The 21563-nt window shown below is 37.2% G+C and overlaps 1 protein-coding gene across 8 annotated transcripts in view; it reads left to right on the top strand.

Annotated features, from left to right (window-relative positions):
• CDC42BPA (CDC42 binding protein kinase alpha) overlaps positions 1-21563 on the top strand; it is a 191519-nt gene that overhangs the window by 56428 nt on the left and 113528 nt on the right. For all 8 annotated transcript variants that reach the window (XM_049833626.1, XM_049833628.1, XM_049833627.1 and 5 more), the window contains 3 exons: positions 6785-6876; positions 13150-13233; positions 17779-17874. In XM_049833626.1, the coding sequence (XP_049689583.1) occupies positions 6785-6876; positions 13150-13233; positions 17779-17874 (272 nt within the window). The remainder of the gene's footprint in view (positions 1-6784; positions 6877-13149; positions 13234-17778; positions 17875-21563) is intronic.

The following is a 21563-nucleotide window of genomic DNA, read 5'->3' as shown; positions in this document are numbered from 1 at the left end:
TCCTTCTCCTTTGTTAGCCTTTCAGGTTTTTTTAAATATCACAAAACTTTTTTTTTCTGTCTGTTCTTGATTTGCTTCCAGAACATTTCCACCCTCTTTACTAGGTGGAACAGGAATCCTATAGTAAAGATTTTACTGACCGTGCTACACAAATTGCATCAGAATTCCAGTGCACAGCAGGATGAATTAAAGTTGAATATTTCACTTTGCTGCCAGTATAATAATATTTAAACATAGGGTGGTTTACTGAAATTCTTGTGATGAGAAAGAATGGTAATATAAAAAAAAAATGGCCATATCTTGATGTGGTATGGAAGTGTTGCCCAGATCTGCAGTGGGTGTTTCATGAATGCAGGGGTTATTTTTCATCTGAGTCTAGGGAGGGAAAAAACAGAACTACTTTCGTATGTTTGGGAAAGATATTTTATTTCTCTCTCTGATTTTAAAGTTCCTGTTGAAGAAGCTTTTGTAGTAGCTATAGCCAGAGGTGGCTGGATGGTCTCCACTTGACCTAGATGAGAACAGATTACTTTTTTTTTTTTCCAAGATGAATAGGATCCAGAATATTGTGTCTGTCTATATCATAGTACAGGAATTTGTGGACATGCTTCTCATTCTTGGAAAATGCCAGATTCTTAACTTCTACTTACAGATGTTGGCACTTAACTGTTCATCAGGAAAAACATGTTAAAAATGTTCTGAGGGAGTGAAAACTGAATCTTAACTGTTAAAACTGAGAAGGGTATTTGTGGCTCATACTTTTTACATTGCCTTATCTAATGCTCTGTGGTTCAGCTCCTATCGCTGTTGACTATAGTGTTTTGCCTCTGGTTTCCTCCAGAGAGTTGGCAGAAACTGCAGCAAAGCTTTCTTGTGCTGTTTTGCCAGTCTTAGGTGGGTGGAGAGGAGCGTCTTTCCATCTTCTCTCAATTAAATTTGGCTTTTAGCAGCTCTGCCTTGCTGATTGTCAATTATTTCTCCTTTGTTTTGAGAAATACTGTTTATTTTGGGAGGAGTGTTCTCTCACACCTCCTTTCTGGAGTTTTTCGAAACATCCAGTTATAGTCTGTCTCAACTCAAAAATGCTATTTACACATTTCATAATCACAGCTGATAGAAGCCAGTGGAAAATAAATATTTTGGGTTTGGACTGAGCCTGTAAAATAAGAACACTTGTTAAATTCCTTCCAGGAATTTAGCAGAAATTTCAAAACTTGAGAATGCTTTAAAAACAAAGCTATAGATGTATTATTCTTTGTTCTTTTTTTTATATATTATTTTTTATTTTTACAAGGACAGCATTAGGATTAGTCAGAGAGCCTTCTGTTACTTAGTTAAGTGACAGTGTCTTAGGTTACGTGGTTTTTCTCCTTTGCATGGGAGAGCTCTGTATGTATTTTTATAATTATTTTAAACTAGTGAAGGAAAGGGAGCTTTGTCTGGAAATGGCAAGCAGCTAGTTTCCCATGGTGACTGTTTTCTTTTCCAATCTATTTCCTTCATAATGAACTTTCATCATTGCTGTTGACAATTCTGGTGGATACAGCTTTTAATTTCTGTATCTTTGGCTTGACATGGTATTTTACATTGAACAGTGGAGTAGGCAGAAGTCTGGGTTTGCTGTGTGATACCTGGATCACTAAGGAAGCACGTTTTGTAATTCCTTTGGGAAGTAAGACATGGGTATCTTACTGAGACCTGCCAGTTGAGGATACAGTCTTCCATCTGAGCAGTTAGCCAGCCTGTTTATCTAAAACGCAACCATGGCATCAGTGAGGCACCAAAGGGAATTCCTAAACACTGTCCTGTTCTGTTTTGTCTCCTATCTAAATAATTTGTGGGGACCCATTTTCAATTGCTGCTCCATGCCTGCAGCACTTTCTTTAAAATGTCAAAGTGATCTTCATCTCACTTGGGTTTAATTTCAAACCATGCCTACAGCAGCTCTGGTTCACTGCAGTGCTTTGCTGGGCAGGGAAGAGGACATTAGCAGGTGAGGGAGGAGGGGGGAGCTCACCACTATCTCCTTTCCCCCAGCCAGCAGGTTAGCTCTGAAAAATCTGAATTTCAGGGCTAGCCCTGCCCAAGCTCTGCAGACAGAAACTGGGAGCTGGAGGAAGAGAGAGCAATCAGGAGCATGTGACTAACTTTGCAAATAAAGCATCCAATACTGCTGTTTTATTATTTTGATGTAGTTTGGTATCACATGTATAATCACAGTACTAAACTGTTTTGGGTTATCAACCATGTTGCTATCCTTCCTGTGTCAGCTCTTCAGGAGATGGACTTTTATCTCCAAAGAGCTTAAAAATTAAACCCATTAGTATTAAACATGCTGTAAGTACTGTTTTCTGCCCCCTCCACCCCCCAATATGATAAGCAGACTGCTGAAGCTTGGTGTCACTACTGCAGAACCCATTGTTTTGCCTCTTTTCTGCTGGACAGTTGTTGTAGTAAAATCCTCCCTTTTCAGGGCCAGGGGGTAGAATGTGTGCCTGGCTTGGCAGCTGGAGTCCTCCTGACTGTTTTTTCTGTGTGCTTAACAAGTTACTTCAGGTGAAGTTCTAGTCAAATTTCAACTGGAAAAAAAATCTAAATTTCAAACACGTGTAGAATTCTCCTTTTACTGATTTTTATTGTTTGAATGCATTATAAGCATAAATGGAATGAATGGCTAGAACATAAAATGTGGGGAAGACCCATAAAGACTCAAAATAACTCAAAAGAATAGTCATGACAGGTTCACCTTGTTTGAATAAACAGCTTAGCTTACTACTTCAGTACATTGGTTACCCCTGAGGGTGAATTGGGAGGTTGGTTTTTCTTGCCATGTGTAATTGATGGAATAAGTAGAAGGAAACTTGCTGAGAGGGTGGTAGTGCAGTTTTCCCAGGCAGGGTGAGATCAGAATTATTGGCCAGGTGAGGTGGCCAGTTTTTCTAGAATAGTTTTTATAGTTAAAGTCTTATCTATCTATCTCTTCCACAGTGATTGATGGCAACATAGAATATTTTTCAGAGTAGCCTCTTCCGTAGACTCTGTGTATGACTTACCAGGTTGTGGCTGTAGAGAACATACTGGCAAATTTGAAAGTTTCATATAAGGAACTTTGGTTCCTACTGAGTTGAAAATCCAGGAGGAGCCAGGGGACATACTGCCCACACTTACCTTCTGCTTTGGAGGAGGAAAAATTCGATTTGGCACAGCAAACTGCTGGTCCCTAATCTGTATCACAAATGGCTAGCAACCTTGAAAAGGCATGTCCGTGTGGGGAAAATCGGCTGTCCCTCTGTGTATTTTCTGTAGGTTTAATGAAGCGCCAAAGGACATGCCCATACCGCGTTTTGCTCTCGAAAAGCTGCAAAGACAGTGTGTCACTCTGGTATCAATGATCAAGGAAACCGCAGCTCCTTCTGAAAAAGAGGGTCTTGTTTTCTGTTAACTTCATGATGATTCTGTTTAGGGGGATGGGGATTTAAACGGGTGAGGAGTGTGTACCTGTATGTTTTTACAGAGCTGCATTGCAGGGACCCCTTTCAGCACATTGCATTTTGAAACTGTTCCCTGACCGTACAGTTTTCTGTCTTTATAACAGCTCATAGGACATTGCCAAACTAGTTGCAAGGAGTCTGCCTGTTAACCTCATAGTCTGGAAAGCTGGATGTATGAAACGGCTGTCTGAAGATAGGCCTTCCAAGACCCTTGGCCAGGCCAAGTTTTCTGTACTTAAGATTGCTGTTGCCACAAGAACAGCAGATGTTTGCACAGCAGACAAACAACATTGATGATAAAGCAAATTGACCTTTTTTGGAACAAGCTATTTGGAGCACATTCCTAGGGCAATTTTTTTTTTCTTTTTTTCCCCTCTTTTTCTTTTCTTGGACTGTGTCTTTCTTTATAAAACTGCTTGGCTATACATTGACATGTCTGTTGTTAGAGGTGATAAAAAAATTAGAGAAGGGCTTACAAACTTTTCCACTAGCCCTGATACTACAAATCATTAAACCTAATCCAAACCTATTTTTGTCGGCTGTATTTTACTGAAGTAGTTATAGTGATGTTTATTTTTCCAGTGTCCCTATGGGAACCCTGGAAGATTCTAAAATGTAATAATTAAGGAATGACAGGCCTTTCCTTACAATATAAAGTGAGGAAGAGTTTTGTGGTTTAAACAGCTATGCTGTTGCTTGTTAACAAGATATTTTGCCTTGTACTCTAGCCAGGCCTATAATGGTCAAAAAATGTTGAAGTTGAGAACTACACGTTTGTTTTCAATCAGTTGTTTTTCAAGTTAAAAGGCTTTAGTGGCTTGTTTTAATTTGTTCAGTAGTATTGTCAGTAGTATTAATATTTGTGCTAAATCACTTGGTACAGCTGTATGCTGAGGCTGTCCCAGTAAGGCAGTAGATTTTTTTGTCACTTATTTTTTCTATTGCAAGACCTTTCTTTTAAGGTGTAAAAGATTAATTGAAATTTTGGGAATCTCTGTGAACTTGAGTGATATACTTCTGTTTAAATTAAATTTTTGAAGTATTGTAAATGTCATATTAAACCGTATTTTAGTTGTATAATTCAATATTTGAGTAAAATTATTATAAATTTAAACTAAAAATACTGCTAAAGTGAAAATCTCAGTCTCGTATGGTTTACTATTTGGACCTAAACCCTAGGTTTTTTAATCATAAGGTGATGTTTCTGTGTAACTGCTGGTTAGACTTGATTCCTGGTATCTGAGGAATTTTAGAAAAATTGACTTAAGTTCAGACTTTGGAACCTCTTGAGATTTTTAAAGGATTTAATCCATTCTACCCCTAACATTAGTGGAGTTGCACTATACTGCTTAACAGGAGAAGCATAAGACTCCACATATTTGCGTTGTTGTTTTTCAAATGTGATTTACAATGCTAATGTAAGGACTAGAGTAAAGGAGTTTTGTGGGGGGTTTTAGGTATTAAAAAATACAGGTAGCTTGTGTCTTGACTCAGGTTATAAAATTGCTTTGCCAAATAGTGGGCAGTAGGTTTTTGTACAAGGATATTGTAGTGCCTTGAAAGGCTGTGTGTTAATATCAAAATTCTAAATTGAATAATGGGTTATCTGTATCAGTATTAGGGTTTGTTTTTTTTTTTGGCAGGATTAGTTCATAACATTAGAAGACAAAATACTGAATTCTAGGAGAACCCAAATCAGGTTTCTTACATGTGTCTGGATATAATTTGGTTGTTATGTAGGGTCATTTGCTTTTGGAGCTTTTGAAAACCAGTTCCCATCTCTGTTTAGAAGCATTATTCTGAATAAATTGTTCTGCAATATGATGCCTGTTACAACTCTTCACTGCAAATACAGCTGTACTAATTCCATCAGTCTCTGTATAGATAGAAGTGGTCATAGATGGGTCCCTCTACCATGAAAGCATAAGCTGAAAAGGTTTTTGTGGGCCATGTAAAATGGCTGCCTTATGATGCACTTTTTTGTTTCTTTTTTGATCCAAGTATGTGGTGGTCAGTGCCTTGTCTGTTATGAAAATACTGTCCCTCTTTTATAGATGTGAAACTGTGGGTGAAGTATCTGAAGTTGCTTGTTTAGGATCATTGAGAAAGACTGCCTTCGAGCCAGAAATGGAACTTAAAGTTTTCTGAGACCCATTCCAGTCCTGTGTACACTGGGTTGTACAACCTCCTTTGATGGACAACTTTTATGAACTGTATTTACTGGAGCTTCTGTTTTAGTAATAGATTTCATTTATGTAAAGTATTAAACATGATTTTAAAACAATTATTTTTAAAACAACTCCTTTTCCTGCTTAATTATTTGAAGTTTTGCGTTGTTTTTTGTGTTTGTGGGTTTTTTCCTTTTTCTTTTTTTTTTCTTTTTTACCAAAGGTGGTGTTATGTGGTTTTTGAGGTGGAGTTGCCAGGAACTTGGATGTTTTGCATGCAGGCAGAGAGCATGTATTAATGAACTGGGACTGGTTAGTTGTAGTCCTAAGTGGGGCTGAAGGAGGGGAACAGTCCTCCTGATACTGTTTCATTGCAAAGAATACTGGGGTTATCTGGCTGGAATACAATACCTTATTTTGCGTACTGCTTTCAAAGCTTCTATAAAATAGGAGAAAAAGAAGAGGGAAATGAAGCTTAACTTTATATACATGGGGTTTTTCCACTGAATGTGATAATAATGTCTTGAGTACAACTGTTCATGCTTCCAGAAGCCAAGAATTGGCTATTAAGCATCCTTATCTTGAAGGTGTGGTCTCCAAAAATATTGCATGATACATTGTCTAGGCCAATCACTCACAAGCATTTTAATTTTTCATTGAATACAGTATTGTTTTGCTGTTTGGCAGAGAAAGTAATGTTGTCCAAAGTGAACTCCTCATTATATTATATTTTGCTTTTGCAACCAGACTTAACATATAGCACAGATGCAGTGGATGCCTGTGAACTCAAAAGACTGTAGAAAAATAGTCACCTTGACTCTTCTTCCCCCCACTCCCTGCCCTTGAAATTAAAAAAAAAAAAAAAAAAAAAAAAAAAAAAAAGGCAAAATCAAGCTTACTTCGTATACTTTTTCTCACAGCAGTTTTGGCTTAGTTCTTACTGGTCATTATTTCTAGGTTTAAACTTCGTTATATTACATTAGGGAATATAGGTCTATAAGCAAACAGTCTGTTGTTTTCAGGACTGTGATTACATCTATTTTATGTTACTGTTACCTTGTTGTTTGGTTTTGTGGGTTTGGTGTGGTTGGTTTTTCTAAATGATTGATATTTTCCTCTTTTCAGCCAAACCTTTTACATCTAAAGTGAAACAGATGCGACTACATAAAGAAGATTTTGAAATCCTGAAGGTGATTGGCCGAGGAGCCTTTGGGGAGGTATGTATGTGAAGGTGGAAGGAAGGGTTTGAATAATGCTTTTGCAAATCTGCAGCGCTGAGGAGAGACAGGTAATAGCAATACATTGATGTACGGGTTTTTACAGTATTTGGGCTTAATGGATATTGTAGGCCTGCCTAATGTTTGATTCAAATACGTTTTGATTTATACATTCTTTGACAGCTCTTCTTAAGTCTTTTAAATTTTGAGAGAAAGCAAGTTCACATGGATTAAAAGACCATGTTTCAACTGTCTGATAAATCATTTGCTTGACTGTAATTCTTTTCAGTCAGCAGGTAGAGGCCGGTGGGTTACTGATGGTATAAAGATCTAGCCATTTCTAGTCATCCTAATAACTAAATAGTCTGAAAGTAGTTTTCAGCAACTTAAATAGCCAAGTACTGATATTCTAAAACCACCCAGAAATCTCTCTATTCCTGTCACTTCATTTCCTATTTTTAATGAATGTTTGAATATTTTTCCTGAATTTCTTTTAAAGAGTATAGTAGATGTTAAGTTTCTTTTTCATTGTCACCTACTGCCATCAAACTATACAGTTTTTGCTGCTTCTGATTAAGCCATCTCTTATTTGAAGTCATCAGACAAGGCTGTTGATGGCTAGGTTTTATGCTAAGCATGTCAGATCATACAGGTCGAGGAAACAAATAAATAAACGTTAGCTTTCTGCCCCTTCTTTATAATTATATTAGGTGCATGTGCTTTGTTCTTCATGCAGGACAGTTACATATGTAGAAAGAGCAACCTAATGTGTAACAGTGCCTTGGATTTTTGATAGCCAAGTGTACTACAGATGGGGATAGTATGTAAAGCTTCTGCAGAAGGTACTCCATACTGCCTGAAAATAGTGTGAACTGAAACCAGAACTATAAGAAAAAGATTTTCTGAGCAATGTCTTCATTGCTTGTGGAACTGGAAATGTTAGAGGGTTATTTTTCAGTTCTTTTTGGTATGAGAGCATCTCCAGAGGCTCTATGGCATGTGACAGGGAAGAGTTGGTTTCAGGTTCACTTACATGTTTACAGCATGTGTGAAAATTAGTCTTTACTAGTCTGTGGTTATGGAAGAATAGAATTCTATAGGTGGTATGTAAGGAACAGGAATTTTTACTGTAGTGTATGTCATTACATACTCTGCCTACATGAAAATATCATAATTGGGCAACTAAAAATAACAATAAAAATGTAGTATTATTTAGCTGTTTCATCACTTTTGGTTGATTTTGCTCCCTCTGGAATAATGCTTCTTCATAAAGGAGACTGAAGGCTTAAGTTACTCATGGATAATTTATCTTTAGTCTAAACTTCTGCCACAAAGAGAATGTTGTGTTCTCCATTTTGATGTAAACGCTTCTGCTTAAAACATCAGCTTTTCTCAGTGCTGCCATAATAGTTGCAGCTGAGTTCATGTACAGATGTGTAAGATGTAAGAAAAATCACTCATGTAGGTGCTTTCTTGTCAGAAGAATCATATGTAAAACCTGTCTTATACTGTGTTTTTAAGAGTTTGTCTGCTAAATCAGCATCAAACTCTACAGCAGCTAAACCACAAAACAACCTGTAGTTCTTTCTCAGGAAGCTTCTTTGTGGTGAATCATCCCATGAATAGTGAGAGCGTAGCTTTTCCCATCCTCTTCTGGGGATAATCTGTGTAATTGGTTAGTTCTCCTCTTTTAGGAACAGTGTTTCTTTCTAATTCCTTATCTGAGAAAGATAGCATGACTCTATTTAATTGCCAAAATCTTGAATAAAGGGAAGACTGAAGTTCTCTCAGTGAAGATGTTTTGTTTTGTATGTTCTTAAAGTAGGACTTACTAAATACTTGCAAGGATGTATGTTAAATTTTCTACTAGCTTAAAGACGACAAGTTTCAAGTCTTACACAGATGTTTGTCTAAGAAAACAAATTCTGTACAAGATTACTAATTTTCCTTTAAAATAACCAGTAAATGTCCAAGCAAGGTTGAAAAAAGGACCACCAAATTTTACTGCTACTTAAGCCACCAGAAACTATATTGATATTAAATTGTAAAATACTCCTAAGATTCGGTAGACTACAGTAGTTCACTGAGACAGATTAAGAAATCTGGAAGAATAGATTTTCTTTCCAGCAAAGTATAAATGAGACCAAGATTGCTCTAGGTTACTGGGAGGAGTAATTTTTGTCCCCTGAATCAACATAATTCTGAAATTCTGTAGACAACAAAGTTAATGCAAGTTTTCTTTGGCACAGTCTCAGACTTGTTCTTATTTTGATTTCATGCTACTCAATTTCTTCAATTTGCATACTCAAGAAATACTTTTCTTTTGTTTTTACAAGTTTGATGTAGACAAAAAGTAGTTTAGTTATTGCTTATAACTGTAAGCGTTTATTGTTCCTAGTTTTCATTTTCCTGTTACCCTCATTGCTGCCAGTCTGAGAATGCTTCTTTTTTGTCAAATTAATGACATCCCCCTTCCCTCTGCACGCATACATTTACTTATTTAAAATTTTATGTAAGAGAGTGCTGTCTTTAGAAAACAGATGTTTTGCTTGGAGGAGGAGGATTATCCTGGTAAAATTAATAATGTGGGCAGCAAGTGTTTCCTTATGCTGGCTTTGGGCAGCATGGTTCAAAAAACTTAGCAAACAACTCTAAGCAAGAAGACTTTAAACTTGGGAGTTGAAGAATGCTGCTAGGAAAAGCGAAGCAACTGGGAAACAGCTCTTAGCGGTGTCTCTCAGCAGTGTGCAAGTGTGGCTTATTGAAGATTCTAGTGAATACCAACATTTTCAGTTCATTCTATTATTGCTTAAAAATAAAAAGTTCAGTGCTTGCTTATGCACGCAAATATTATGTCCTTATGTTGTTAATATTTTGCAGCTCCGAGAAGTAGTTAGTTACTCCTAAATTTTGGCATCTAGTTATGAACAGTAACATTCCCTCTTCCTGTTTCTGCAGGGCTGCCTACTCTTGATGGACAAGAAAACCAATGCTGACTCATTTATTTATTTATTTATTAAAATCCTCTTCTCTCCCCTTCTCCCTCCCTCTCGTTCCAATTTTAATAGCTTCTGGTTTAGCTTTTTTCTGTATAAGGCTGTTGCTTTTTAAGCAAAGGAAATGTGCAGTCGTACCATAGAGACAAGTAGCCGAGTTTGGGGCAGAAGGTGTCTGACAGCATGCCAGACTGTACTGCTGTTTGTGGGAAATATGGAAAACTGTTGGAAGAATGGGAAAAAAACCTGTCTGACTAACCAAGATGTACATCAGGACATACCAATCATTTTTTGTTGGGCTGCTCACAGGAAAATATAAATTAAAAAAAACCCCAACCTTTAAAAGTCCTTTTTTAAGAAATTCCAGTAGCAAGACACTTCAGGATAACTAGACAGGAATGATCACCCTTTCTTCTGTCTTGACAGCTTCACTGGGGAAGGGAGAAGATCAGAACAGCACTCTGTGTGTATTTGGGCCTTTGTGTACATAGTATATACCTCTGTGTGTGTGTATGTAAACACTGCCTGGGTCTGTAATCATGTTTCGAAATTTTTTGTTACAATTGGTAACTGCATCAGACTGGTCATTGCTGAAGTGTCAGGTTTGTCTTTCACCGTCCTGAAATAAGCATTTTAGAATTTACTTTCATGAAGCACTGAGACACCTCCAGAAAGATGCTGTGATTGCAGAAAAACGATGGTTTGTGATCTTTTTGTGTATGTGGTGGTTATTGATATGGAATAACATTAATGGCTTTCACAGACTAAAAGACTGCTTCTGACTGATTGTAAACACAGCTGGTAAATGTGAGTCTATTTTTGTTCTTTAGGCACTCCTCAATACTATTACACATTCACAGAAGGTACCAAGCCCTTGATCTTGTCATTGAAGGCCTGTGCTCCAGCTGTTAACCAGAGGCAGTGCTGTAGCCCCTTTGGTTGTGTCCAAGTGAATGCTGTGTAGGAGACTACAAATTTAGGCAGCTGTGCAAATTAGCTTATGTCTTTCAATAACCAAGTCTTTTGCAGAATAACACAGCCTTTCACTGAGCATGCTGCAGGCAAGAAATGAAATCCTGAAGTTGGACCTGAAATACATGTATTATCTTATGCCTCTGGCTGCCTATACTACAACAGTTAATGGTGGGGAAAAACTTACTTTAGACGCTGGGCAGCAGCAGCAGTCTAGCCAGCTCTAGGACCAACCTTTTAATTTTTCCCTACAACAGTCACAAACCCCTTAAAGGTCTTTAGGGCAGAATTACATTGTAGCTTCGTACCACAGACTGCATCGTGCAGGGGCATCCTGTCATGGAAGGTATGATACAGTTTGAATGCTGGTTAGTTTCAATGTTAAGGCTTTCTCATTGTGCCATTTCTCATTAGAAATCAATACAGTTACAGCTTATCAGAATTTCAAACCTTTTGGCTAAAAGGAGGCTCAAGACTCAAATCTGCATTGTGGGTTATGTATCACTGCAGAGTATTCATCTTTCCCTCCTAAAGAAAATTGTGGTGCTTGGTCTTGGTGTGCTATGCACAGGAGAGTAGACATTCTTTATGAATTAAGAAAAGATTGTAGTCTAAAGTAAGAATCTGTTTTTGTGTTTCAAATCTGAAAGTACCTTGAGGGATCCCAAGTCTGGACTTGAACCTCAATTTTTACGCATGAAGTAACCTTTAAAAATTTCAGTTTATAAACTAGTTTAAACAAGTAAATGTAGTACCTTTCTGTCTTCTCTCCTTTTTTTCATGTTGTCCCCCCCCCCCCCCCCCCCCGCAACCCCAGAAGGCAGCAGTGTCAAGAGCAGGGCTGATAATGCATTGCTGCACATATGGGAAGTGACAGCTGCTTCGTCTGTGAATCTGTAGCTAAGCAAGAGGTACACTTTCAGATACGCTTTAGTTTAGACATCTGAGTATTGCAGTCCTTCAACCTGCGCTTTTGCCATGTTCGTGAAGCTGTTGCAGCTGATGACACATTTGGAGATGGTTGAAAGAGGTTTGCGCAACACTTTTTTCAAACTGTCTGATCCTGTATTTTCTTTTCTGTTATCACTGTCTTCACACATAGCTGGTTTACTGATTATGAAAGAGGTGGAAGGAATGTAGGATTCAACCTTAGTATTTTTTTGTCACTGGCCTACAGGATGAAGATGATGATAATGTGTGTGACAGCATGTTGGTTTGTAACCAGATGCACACAGAAATAAACTTTTATCTGCTTAAGCCTTAAGATTTATTTGAAAGGGAAGGGGCAGAATGGGATAGTTGGAGAATGGTTGTTAATATATATTGGTTGTTGAACTTTTCTACAGTTAGGATGGTAGTGTGGTGGTCTGGTCTAGTTCTGGTCAGCAGCTCTGAGTCTGTGGCAGATTCATGGGCATTTTGGGTAAGACACTGAACTTTCCATACCCAGGGAAGCCTGAACTGTGAAAACATGTTTGTGTGAACTTCTTCCCTCCCTCTTTCCTAATAATATTCCATGTTAGCTTTTATTACAGCTAAACAAAACTGTAATATTCCCAGAAAAGGACTGTGCCGATTGGCTTTGTTAATTTATTGTTATATAGGCCTGTGGCATCTAATATTTCAGAAGCAATGAGAGGGAGGAAGGCTTGTGTTTCCCAAGTTTTACTTCTCTAGGAAATGTGGATTTCGCTGTTTCCGTGCTACTGACAATAGATATGATAAAGACCTCATTAAACTTCGGGTGGAAAAATGTGAAGTAATACTTTACTGTATCTTTGAAGAAAGTCTAGTGCATTATTTGAAATGACAGTGGAAGTTGTTTTATGGCAAACCTACAGTCTAATTTGTGTCTAAAACCAAAAAGATATTGTTTATTTTGTTTTAGAAACCACTATATTGTTGTCTTTTCTTGGTGGTTCAGTAATTTAAATTACTGTGTGGGACTAAAGTCCAGGAGCATAAAGCATACAGCCAGTAATAGCTTCATGATAGTATGACAGAGCAAGAAGTGTGATGGTGAGAAATACCATCATCTACAGTCACTTAGAAAAAATGATACATAATGAAAGTGTGATACGTAATGAAAGCTTAAAATAGACTTGGAACTTTTGCAGAATAAATACCCTATACTGTTGTGATGTTATTGTTTCTTGATGGTGATGGTATGGTATTGTGTGGGTAGTAAAGCTAAGTGTCCAGAACAGTGAAGAAGAGAACCTCCAAAACTGCAAGGTTTCATGAAAATGAAAACAATATGCATTTTCATGTTTTAACTGATTTATGTTTCATTTATCTTTTCCAGGTTGCAGTAGTAAAACTGAAGAATGCAGATAAGGTTTTTGCCATGAAGATACTTAATAAGTGGGAGATGCTGAAGAGAGCTGAAGTAAGATTACATTAATGGTTTTTATAATCATGCACCCTCTTACTCTGCTGAATTGTTACTTCTCTTTCCACGAGACTCTGTGTATATAGAGGAATTGAGGAGATGCTTCACTACTTACTGACAATATGAAGATTAATATTAAAATAAGCTTAAAGCAGTTCATCGGAAGGGTTAAAATAGCATGGAATCATGACTTCAGTGGACTGGATGTTTTAGGCATTATACTTTTTCTGTAATTGCCCAAGGACTACCAACTATACAAGCAATGTTTTAATGCATTTATTCCAGTTAGGAATGTAGTCTTTAGCAAGTATTTTCCATGGTGAAAGGTAATTACTGAGCTATAAAAAAGTAATTACTGAGCTATAACTCATCAAGCCTATTAGTTTATGAGTAGTTAGAACTTAGCCAAGGTCCAATTTGTAGATTGAAAAATCAGAAAGATAAAAGTTTCAAATTAATTTGAGTGCATGCTTCACAAAAATATCCATCTGCAAAAATTTGTGATGAAAAGTTCCTCATTAAAGCTTGAGTCCATTCTGTGTTCTGAAAAAAGTGGAACAGCTCTTTCACCAGCCCTGCTTTGCCTTGGGTTCCTACTTCCATTATACAGCTCCACTCTTCATAAAATTCTCAATACGTTTCCCTGGATTCCTTTGGAAAGAAACTTACAAAGTGCAGTCTACACCTGAAGACTTGTGTATTAATTTTAAACAGAATTTGTGTCTAAGTCTTTAAAGTGCTTTGAAATTCTTCATCTATGCATACTAAAAATAAACTGCCTGAAAAATAACACTCAAAGATATAACTCAGTGTCTTACACATACAGAGTTGCTTTGGCCATTGGGTTTACCTTAGTTTGGACAGCGTAAGCACTATCTGTGTCTCTTCGAACTTGTCTGATTGAATTATCTCTAACCTCAGTTTTTATTTGAAACTGCTACTTTGCTACTCTCAGACTACCTTGCTATTCAATTGCTCCCAAGTTTATTCTGATTTCTGCATTTATATTTTAATTATATCTTGGTAGGAAATGAGATCAATGGGAAACCATCACACTTTAAAAAAAATAAATAATGTATCCAGACAAATTAAAGCCAATTTCTGATGTCTGCACATCTTCTCTCTTTTAATGAAAAAGTTATCACATTAAGAATTATAACTGGCATGTAGATTGTGGTTAGAATTATACAATGTGTTTCATCGTAGCCAGAAATTATTGAGATACTAAGCAATCTGGTTTTAGTCTTGATACAAAGAGGTATTTCTCTCCAAGACAGATGTCATTACTGTAAGTTTTATTATTTCAGCGAAAAAGAAAAGACCAGAAATAAAGTTACACTCTATTTTTAAATGTACCCTTTTAAAGTCAGTTTAAAAGCTATTTCTTTCCATTAAAATACAGTTATAAATAGGTTTGAAAGATTTTTTTCTATGCAAGGTATTAAAAATACTCTTCCCATGGGTCTGGCTGAATTTCTGAAAGTCTGAACTGTTAGCCTAAAAAGAATTACAGCTATGTTTTTCCATGTATTTGTAACCCATGGGTATACAGTGGAAAGAGAACCATCTGGAGTGAAAATGCATTACAAAGCATGACCTTCAATAACTGTAACCTGTCATTTTTAAACGTTGATGACCGCATCTCACTTGTTACTACTGCTAGGGAAAATGACCCATTTTGGGTCTGTTAGCAATGTGCTGCACTAACACTGAAATGCACAGGAAAATCATATAGTACAGAAATGCAAGACAAGCATATAGGTAGGTGTATATGTAAATGGCAGAAATAAGTTGTTCATATAGCCCTGTATCAACTCTGGGAAATGGGAGTCATTTGTAAAAGCAGAAAGGGGGTATGTACTCAAAAGAGGCTTACAAATGCCAGATGACTGCAAACTCAGCGTAATTGTATGCAAAAACTTTGTTACAATGAAATTACCCAGGTTGTGAGGTCAGTGTTCTTTTTTGTATTATAAAGAGTGTAAGTTTTCCAAATACTTGCTGCTGTTGAAAACTCCAAGATGTGCTGTAGAACTGGGGACATTACTGATACAAGGAGTACCTGGAAGTGTGCAACAGCGTGCTGTTACACTTCCAGACCTGTTACCTTGAGTGTTGACAATCACTTAGAGTTACATGTGTGCCACGGTGGTGCCAGATGAGGCTCAGGAGAGACCAGGACAAATATTATGCAGCATGGAAGCAGTCAGCACTCCTGGAAGGTGCTAGCTCTGAGCTGTAAGGACATGAGCCCCACATAGCTGAGCAGCCTGAATTCTCTGCTGGTCAAAGGCCACAATAACTGTATAGGTATAACCAAGGCACTAAGGTGCCTTTGCTGTGACAACGTTGGATCAGGTGATCTCTGGAGGTCTCTGCCAACAACTGAAGGAGCCTGTGCCTAGGGAAGATGAAGTATAATGTTGAAATAATGAAAGGCACAAAAAAGGCTTCATTTAAAAAAAAACTTAATTGAGCTATGTTACAGTAATTACAAGAACTACTTCTCCCCCCCCCTATGAATTAATGTAAAGCCCATGAACCACTTAGACTCTTTGGCTGTTACGGTCTCAGCTGTGATGTACTGTGGTAATAGCTGTTGCTGTCAACTCTAGGCATACTGCCCGGAGGTGGGTGTCTAGAGTGCTCAAGGAATGCATGGTCTTTTGTTAAATGATGGCAAAAACAAGTGGAATTATATAAACTCTCTAGTAAGTAATCCTGTGAATTGTGTCAGAACAAGTAGAGAAACTACGTGTCATTTATCCTTGTGAAAACAAGAGTTCATAGTGTCTGTCTGAAAAACGTCAAGAGTTTACAATCAAGGCAGGAAAAAAAATGAAGCTGAAGCATAGAACAGCTTTTCTTCCTTCTGAAGATCATCCTTTCTTTTTCTCCCACCACCAAATCCATTTTTCATTTAATAACCTTTGAGGGTATTTGTTTACAGTATGTTCTGTTATTTTCTCAAATTTCACTGATTTATCTCCTGCATTGTGCTATGATTGAAGTATACCATCTTTCTTTTTCCTCGTCTGAATTATTCTTACTCACTGTAGTCACCCAAACAAGACTTGGTATGGTTTATTTGATTGGAGAAGGGAGTTATTTTCTGCTCTGTTTTTACTGCGTATATTCTTGTGCATAGCTCAGTCTAAAATGATATTTTGCTCTTCATTCTTCATTCTCCAAATCTCACAGCCAACAATAACCATGTCAGAGTTCTGGTATTTGCCTATTGTTTTTGGAAATTAAATTGAAAAAGTAAAGAGACTTCATTTCCTTTAAATTTAGCTGTCTCCTAAGATGGAAGAGACAGAGCGTGGTTCAAACTGATGAAACATCTTTGTGAAATAGCTGGAAGAGATTATGGTCTATGCCTTTCTCTAAATCTCTGTGTGCCTTGTAAATAGAGTCCATACAATTATTAGTCTTTCTTTTACAGTATCTTTTAGACCTTTTTCTGAATAAAATTGTGTGTTGGCTTTGCTATTTGATACCTTTTGTTTTCCTGTGATATTCACTTCAGAACTCAGTCCCTTCAAAACGTTCATCATATTTCTTTGCTATAGTTTCTTTTTGGCATCTTTTCTGTTTGCAGAATGACAGAGGAAAATGACCAAAGTTGCTTTTGTTGAGGTATTTTATTTGCTTCTCGGGGCAGGTTGCAAGACCTCCATTGAATTAATTGCCTTGCTGCTTTCCAGTTGTTTATTTTCTTCACATTTTATCTTCTTTTGTTTCATATGAACCTGTGTTCTTCTTTTCTTAGGTATTCCTTAGCATTTCTTGGCAGTTCTTATTCCTCGTCTGTTCCACTTGCTGTGAAGGCACCTTTTGCCTCCTGTGTTTGTTTCCAGCATGTTGAGGGGAGGTCCTCCTCAATGTCTTACCAACAGCTTATAACTGGCAAGGGCAATATTCAATTCTGTCCAACTTTTCCTGAGGAAAAAGCGTGGAGAAAACACCAACTGGTTAATGATTATCAAATTATGACTACATGGAAGTTGTTGGCAGCTACTTGCAAATGAAAAGAACCACCTTGCCTATGTGAAAATTCAAGTGTAAAACTGGGCTAACAGCGTGATGAGATAAAGCAATGACACAAGACTCCGGGTCATAGTTCAACTCCTGGTTGCAGTTATAATTACATAATGCCATTATTGATTGTTTTTTCCAATCTTATATAGCTATTCTGTCATTATTGATAGTTGATTTCAATATTTCTATGTACAAAAACGATAAGATTTTGACTTGGGATTTTTAGACAATGGGAAGCAGCAGCTTATTTCTCCCTTTGCATCATTTAACAACATGGAGAACTACAACTGTTTAAATTTGAAGAAGGTGGACTTTTCTGATACCTAGTTTTTCATAGATTTTGGCATGTTTGAAGAGTGTAGTAAATGACTTTAACTTAGAGAGACAGTTTTGATTTCCCCCCCCCCCCCCCCAACGTAATGTTAAAACATTGTCAACTTGCAAAAATGTCTGTCTTTATATATTTTATTTAAAGCCTATAATTATTTTTCTTCCTTTCAGACAGCCTGTTTTCGAGAAGAGAGAGATGTGTTAGTGAATGGAGACAACCAGTGGATCACAACATTACATTATGCATTCCAGGATGAAAACTATTTAGTGAGTGTTGCTTTTATATATATATATATATATATATATATATATATATATATATATATATATATGGATGGAAATGCAGATTCTTAGTTGTGGTATGAGATAGAAATATAGTTTGTTTATTTGTTAATTTTGTGTTCTGGACCATACAGACCATGTGAGCATCTGTGATTTTGTGCATAAGATTCTGAAGGGTGGAGAGTAGTCAGAAACTATAAGTTCTGTTATAAATATTTCAGGAATGCAGCTTTGCTTTCTGTACCACTTTGTGTTTGTTGATGAACCTTGGTCTGTCTGCATCTTCTTTCTTATAATTCATCACTCCAGTTTAATTGGATTCATAAAAGTCAAAGTACACTTACTAAAATCAATTTTCTATTTGACTTTCACTTTTTGTGATTAACGTTGCTGATTACTGTTTTACAGTTAGGGAGTAACCCTGTTTTTAAACAACATTTCATTTAGGTTGGTCTTTGGTTTTTTGAGGACTGAAACCCACTAAGATGTCATAAAGCAATGAAACGTTCTTGTAGCATGGAAGAATGCCACTAAAAGTTCATAAATAAGAGTTGGAAGCTATAATTGTAGATTAAAGTGTCTCTTTAAATATTTAATGTTATTTAGTTTTCAAGTATTTTGAAAGACTTGCAAAAAGAAGCTAATAGGAGGAAAAAGCGCCATTTTTCTGTGGAATCTTTCCCACTTAAAGTATGTTTTGATTGTGATATGGTATTGGTAATATTTATGCCTGAAAAAGTAAACAACTACACATTAATAGATTTTGCTTATTTGGGTTTTATTGCCCTGTGCTTTGGATTCTATATTATTAGTAAATTCTAATGTTTTCTTAAAAATTTACTATGCAGTGGTAATCTTTTTTTCCCCCCAGTGTGTCCAATCAAAGAAGTGCTATACATGAAATTCTTGCAGAATTGCAATGCTTTTTGCCATTATATTGCTTTCTGTTCTGTCAGCTCAGATACTTGGAGATTCATAGATTTTGGTGGAGTTCATACAGAACCAGGGCTCTGCATTTGTGAATCTAACTGTTGGCTTATATACCTCGCAGCCAGCTTCAGGCTTTATTAATGTGGGCAGTAAAAATAATCTCATGTTTTATGTAATTCTGATCTTACTATTAACAGTATTTAAAAGAAAATATTATATATTCTGCAACAGCCTGCTAGAATTTCTTTTAGTCTTGCCAGTTTCCTTATTTTCACTAAGCACAGAGCAGCTTCTGTTCTTTATCTTTGATAGTCTGCTAACAGAAGCAAGTTTTGCAGCCTGCTGGGGAAAATATCAGTAATACTGTTTCTCATCATTTTAGTGTGAATGTATCACTAGTTCTCTATGTGCTTTTTATTAAAATAAAATATAACAGAAGTGGCCTTTAAAAAAAAAAAAACAACAACAACAACAAAACTGTGTACATTGAGCAGTAGATGTGGTTGAGCAGTGGATGTTGTATACCTTGACTTTAGTAATGCCTTTGACACTGTCTGCCATAACATCATCACAGATAAGCTGACAAAGCGTGCATTAGATTGGCAACAGTGAGGTGGATTGAAAACTGGCTGAACTACTGGGCCCAGGAGGTCATGATCAATGACACAAAGTCCATCTGGAGGCCAGTCAATGGTGATGTACCCCAGGGCTCAATACTGGGGCCAACATCTTCATTAATGACCTAGGTAGTGGGATGGAGTGCACCCGCAGGAAGTTTGCAGATGATGAAAAAACAGGGAGAAGTGGCTGATACGCCAGATGGCTGTGCCATCATTCAGATAGACCTCAGCAGACTGGAGACCTGGGCAGAGAGAAGTCTCATGAAGTTCAACAAAGGGAAATGCAATGTCCTGCACCTGGGGTGGAATAAAATAAACCCAGTACATTCTGGGGGCCATCTGGCTGGAAAGCAGCTTTGCTTGAGGTCCTTGTGGATAACAAGCTAACCATAAGCCAGCAATGCACCCTCGCAGCAAAAAAGGCCAAGAGTATTCTGGGCTGCAGGGAGAAGTATTGCCAGCAGGTTTGGAGGTCCTTCATCTCTGCTCAGCCCTGGTGCAGTTGCATCTGAAGTATTGTGCCCAGTTCTGAGTTCCCCAGTGCAAAAGAGAGATCGAGCTACTGGAGCAAGTCCAGCGCAAGGCCAGAAAGATGATTAAGCTACTGGAGCATCTTTCGTGTAAGGAGAGCCTGAGAGAGCTGGGATTCTTCAGCCCAGATAAGTGAAAGGTTGAGGGGTTATCGTCAATGTGTATAAATACCTGATGGGAGGGAATGGTGACAAGGGAGCTAGATTCCTCTTGGGACAGGACAGGAGACAACGGACACAAACTGAAACACATGGAATTTCATCTGAATACAAGAAAACACTTTTTTACTGTGAGGGTGGTCAAACGCTGGAACATGTTACCTGGAGGAGTTGTGAGGTCTCCATCCTTAGAGATACTCAAAACCCAACTGGACACAGTCCTCATCATTCTCCTCTAGCTGACCCTACTTGAGCAGTTGAGGTTGGAGTAGATGATCTCAAGAAGTCCTTTCCAACCTAAACAAGTCTGTGATTTAGGTTTAAATGCCCATGTTAAACTTCCACTAGTTACTAGAATTTGATGTCCTTAAATCTGTGCTTGTTTTTCTCTTAGAAAATACAGTAGTATTTTGAGTATTTGAGACTTGAATAGATCTTGATGGCTGTGTGCATTTAGAAAGTATTTTTTAAAGCTTTTAAAAAAACCAGCTTTTTTTAAGGACATGGGTCTCTGACATTGGATGGGATGCTATGTATTGACTGAATTATTTATTAAAAACTTAGTTGTTAAACTTAGCTTCGATTCCTATGGATGTGTTTAACAAGTGCACAACTTAATACCGTGAGTTACAGTTTGTGTGTTGGTATATTTCAAGAGTTGAGGGTTTCCTTGTGATAGGCTACTGCATTGCTCTTGCAAAATGAGCAGTGCAGAGTCCTGTGTTGTAAGAGACAAAATTCCTTTATTTTGGTATATCCAATAACCAAGTTGTAGTGGTTTTAAAAATGGTGAAGAATGAGTGCAGAGATCCCACATCAGTTATGAGAATCTTAAGAGGTTTTTTAAATATATTTTCAAAGCAGTAAGTTAAGCTCTTGCAGATCTCTATAGAGTGTATTAGTTAATAATCAATTATATTACATTCCAAAGGCTTAATGTATTTTCTAAAACTGTAAAACATGAGAAGCTAATACTGTAGATCATGTTTCAGAGGGAGTGTAGGAGCAGCACTGAATAGAAGATATTTGTCATGTGTAAGGCTTGTGAGCATAATTTAAGAAGTTTACTATTCATGTCACAAAGCAACAGATGAAAATTTGATTGTCAGCACATTTAAAATTTTGTGGAAATGTATTTTGTACTTTCTTCATGCGCTTGGAATCAATGAGCATGCCCAGGTTACTCTGTGTCAAATTGTTAAAATCTTTGTTCATCACCTTTATTGTTATGGAAAGTATGAGGGGGAAAAACCAGGTGTAAGGTTTCTGCCTGCCCCACATCTTCCTTATAGCTGATACAATTTTGCAGAATTTTTTCCACATGCTTTAGTTTCTTTTTCTGAAGATGGGAAAGACTTGTAACAAATGAGGGGAACTAACTATAAAAAGTCCCTTTAAGTTGCTTTATCAAAATTTTAAAGAATCAAATTGGGAT

Source organism: Accipiter gentilis, chromosome 30 (assembly GCF_929443795.1).
Source record: "Accipiter gentilis chromosome 30, bAccGen1.1, whole genome shotgun sequence".
Taxonomy (NCBI): domain Eukaryota; kingdom Metazoa; phylum Chordata; class Aves; order Accipitriformes; family Accipitridae; genus Astur; species Astur gentilis.
Note: the sequence above shows the minus strand (reverse complement) of the source record. Positions and strands in the feature narration are given on the sequence as shown.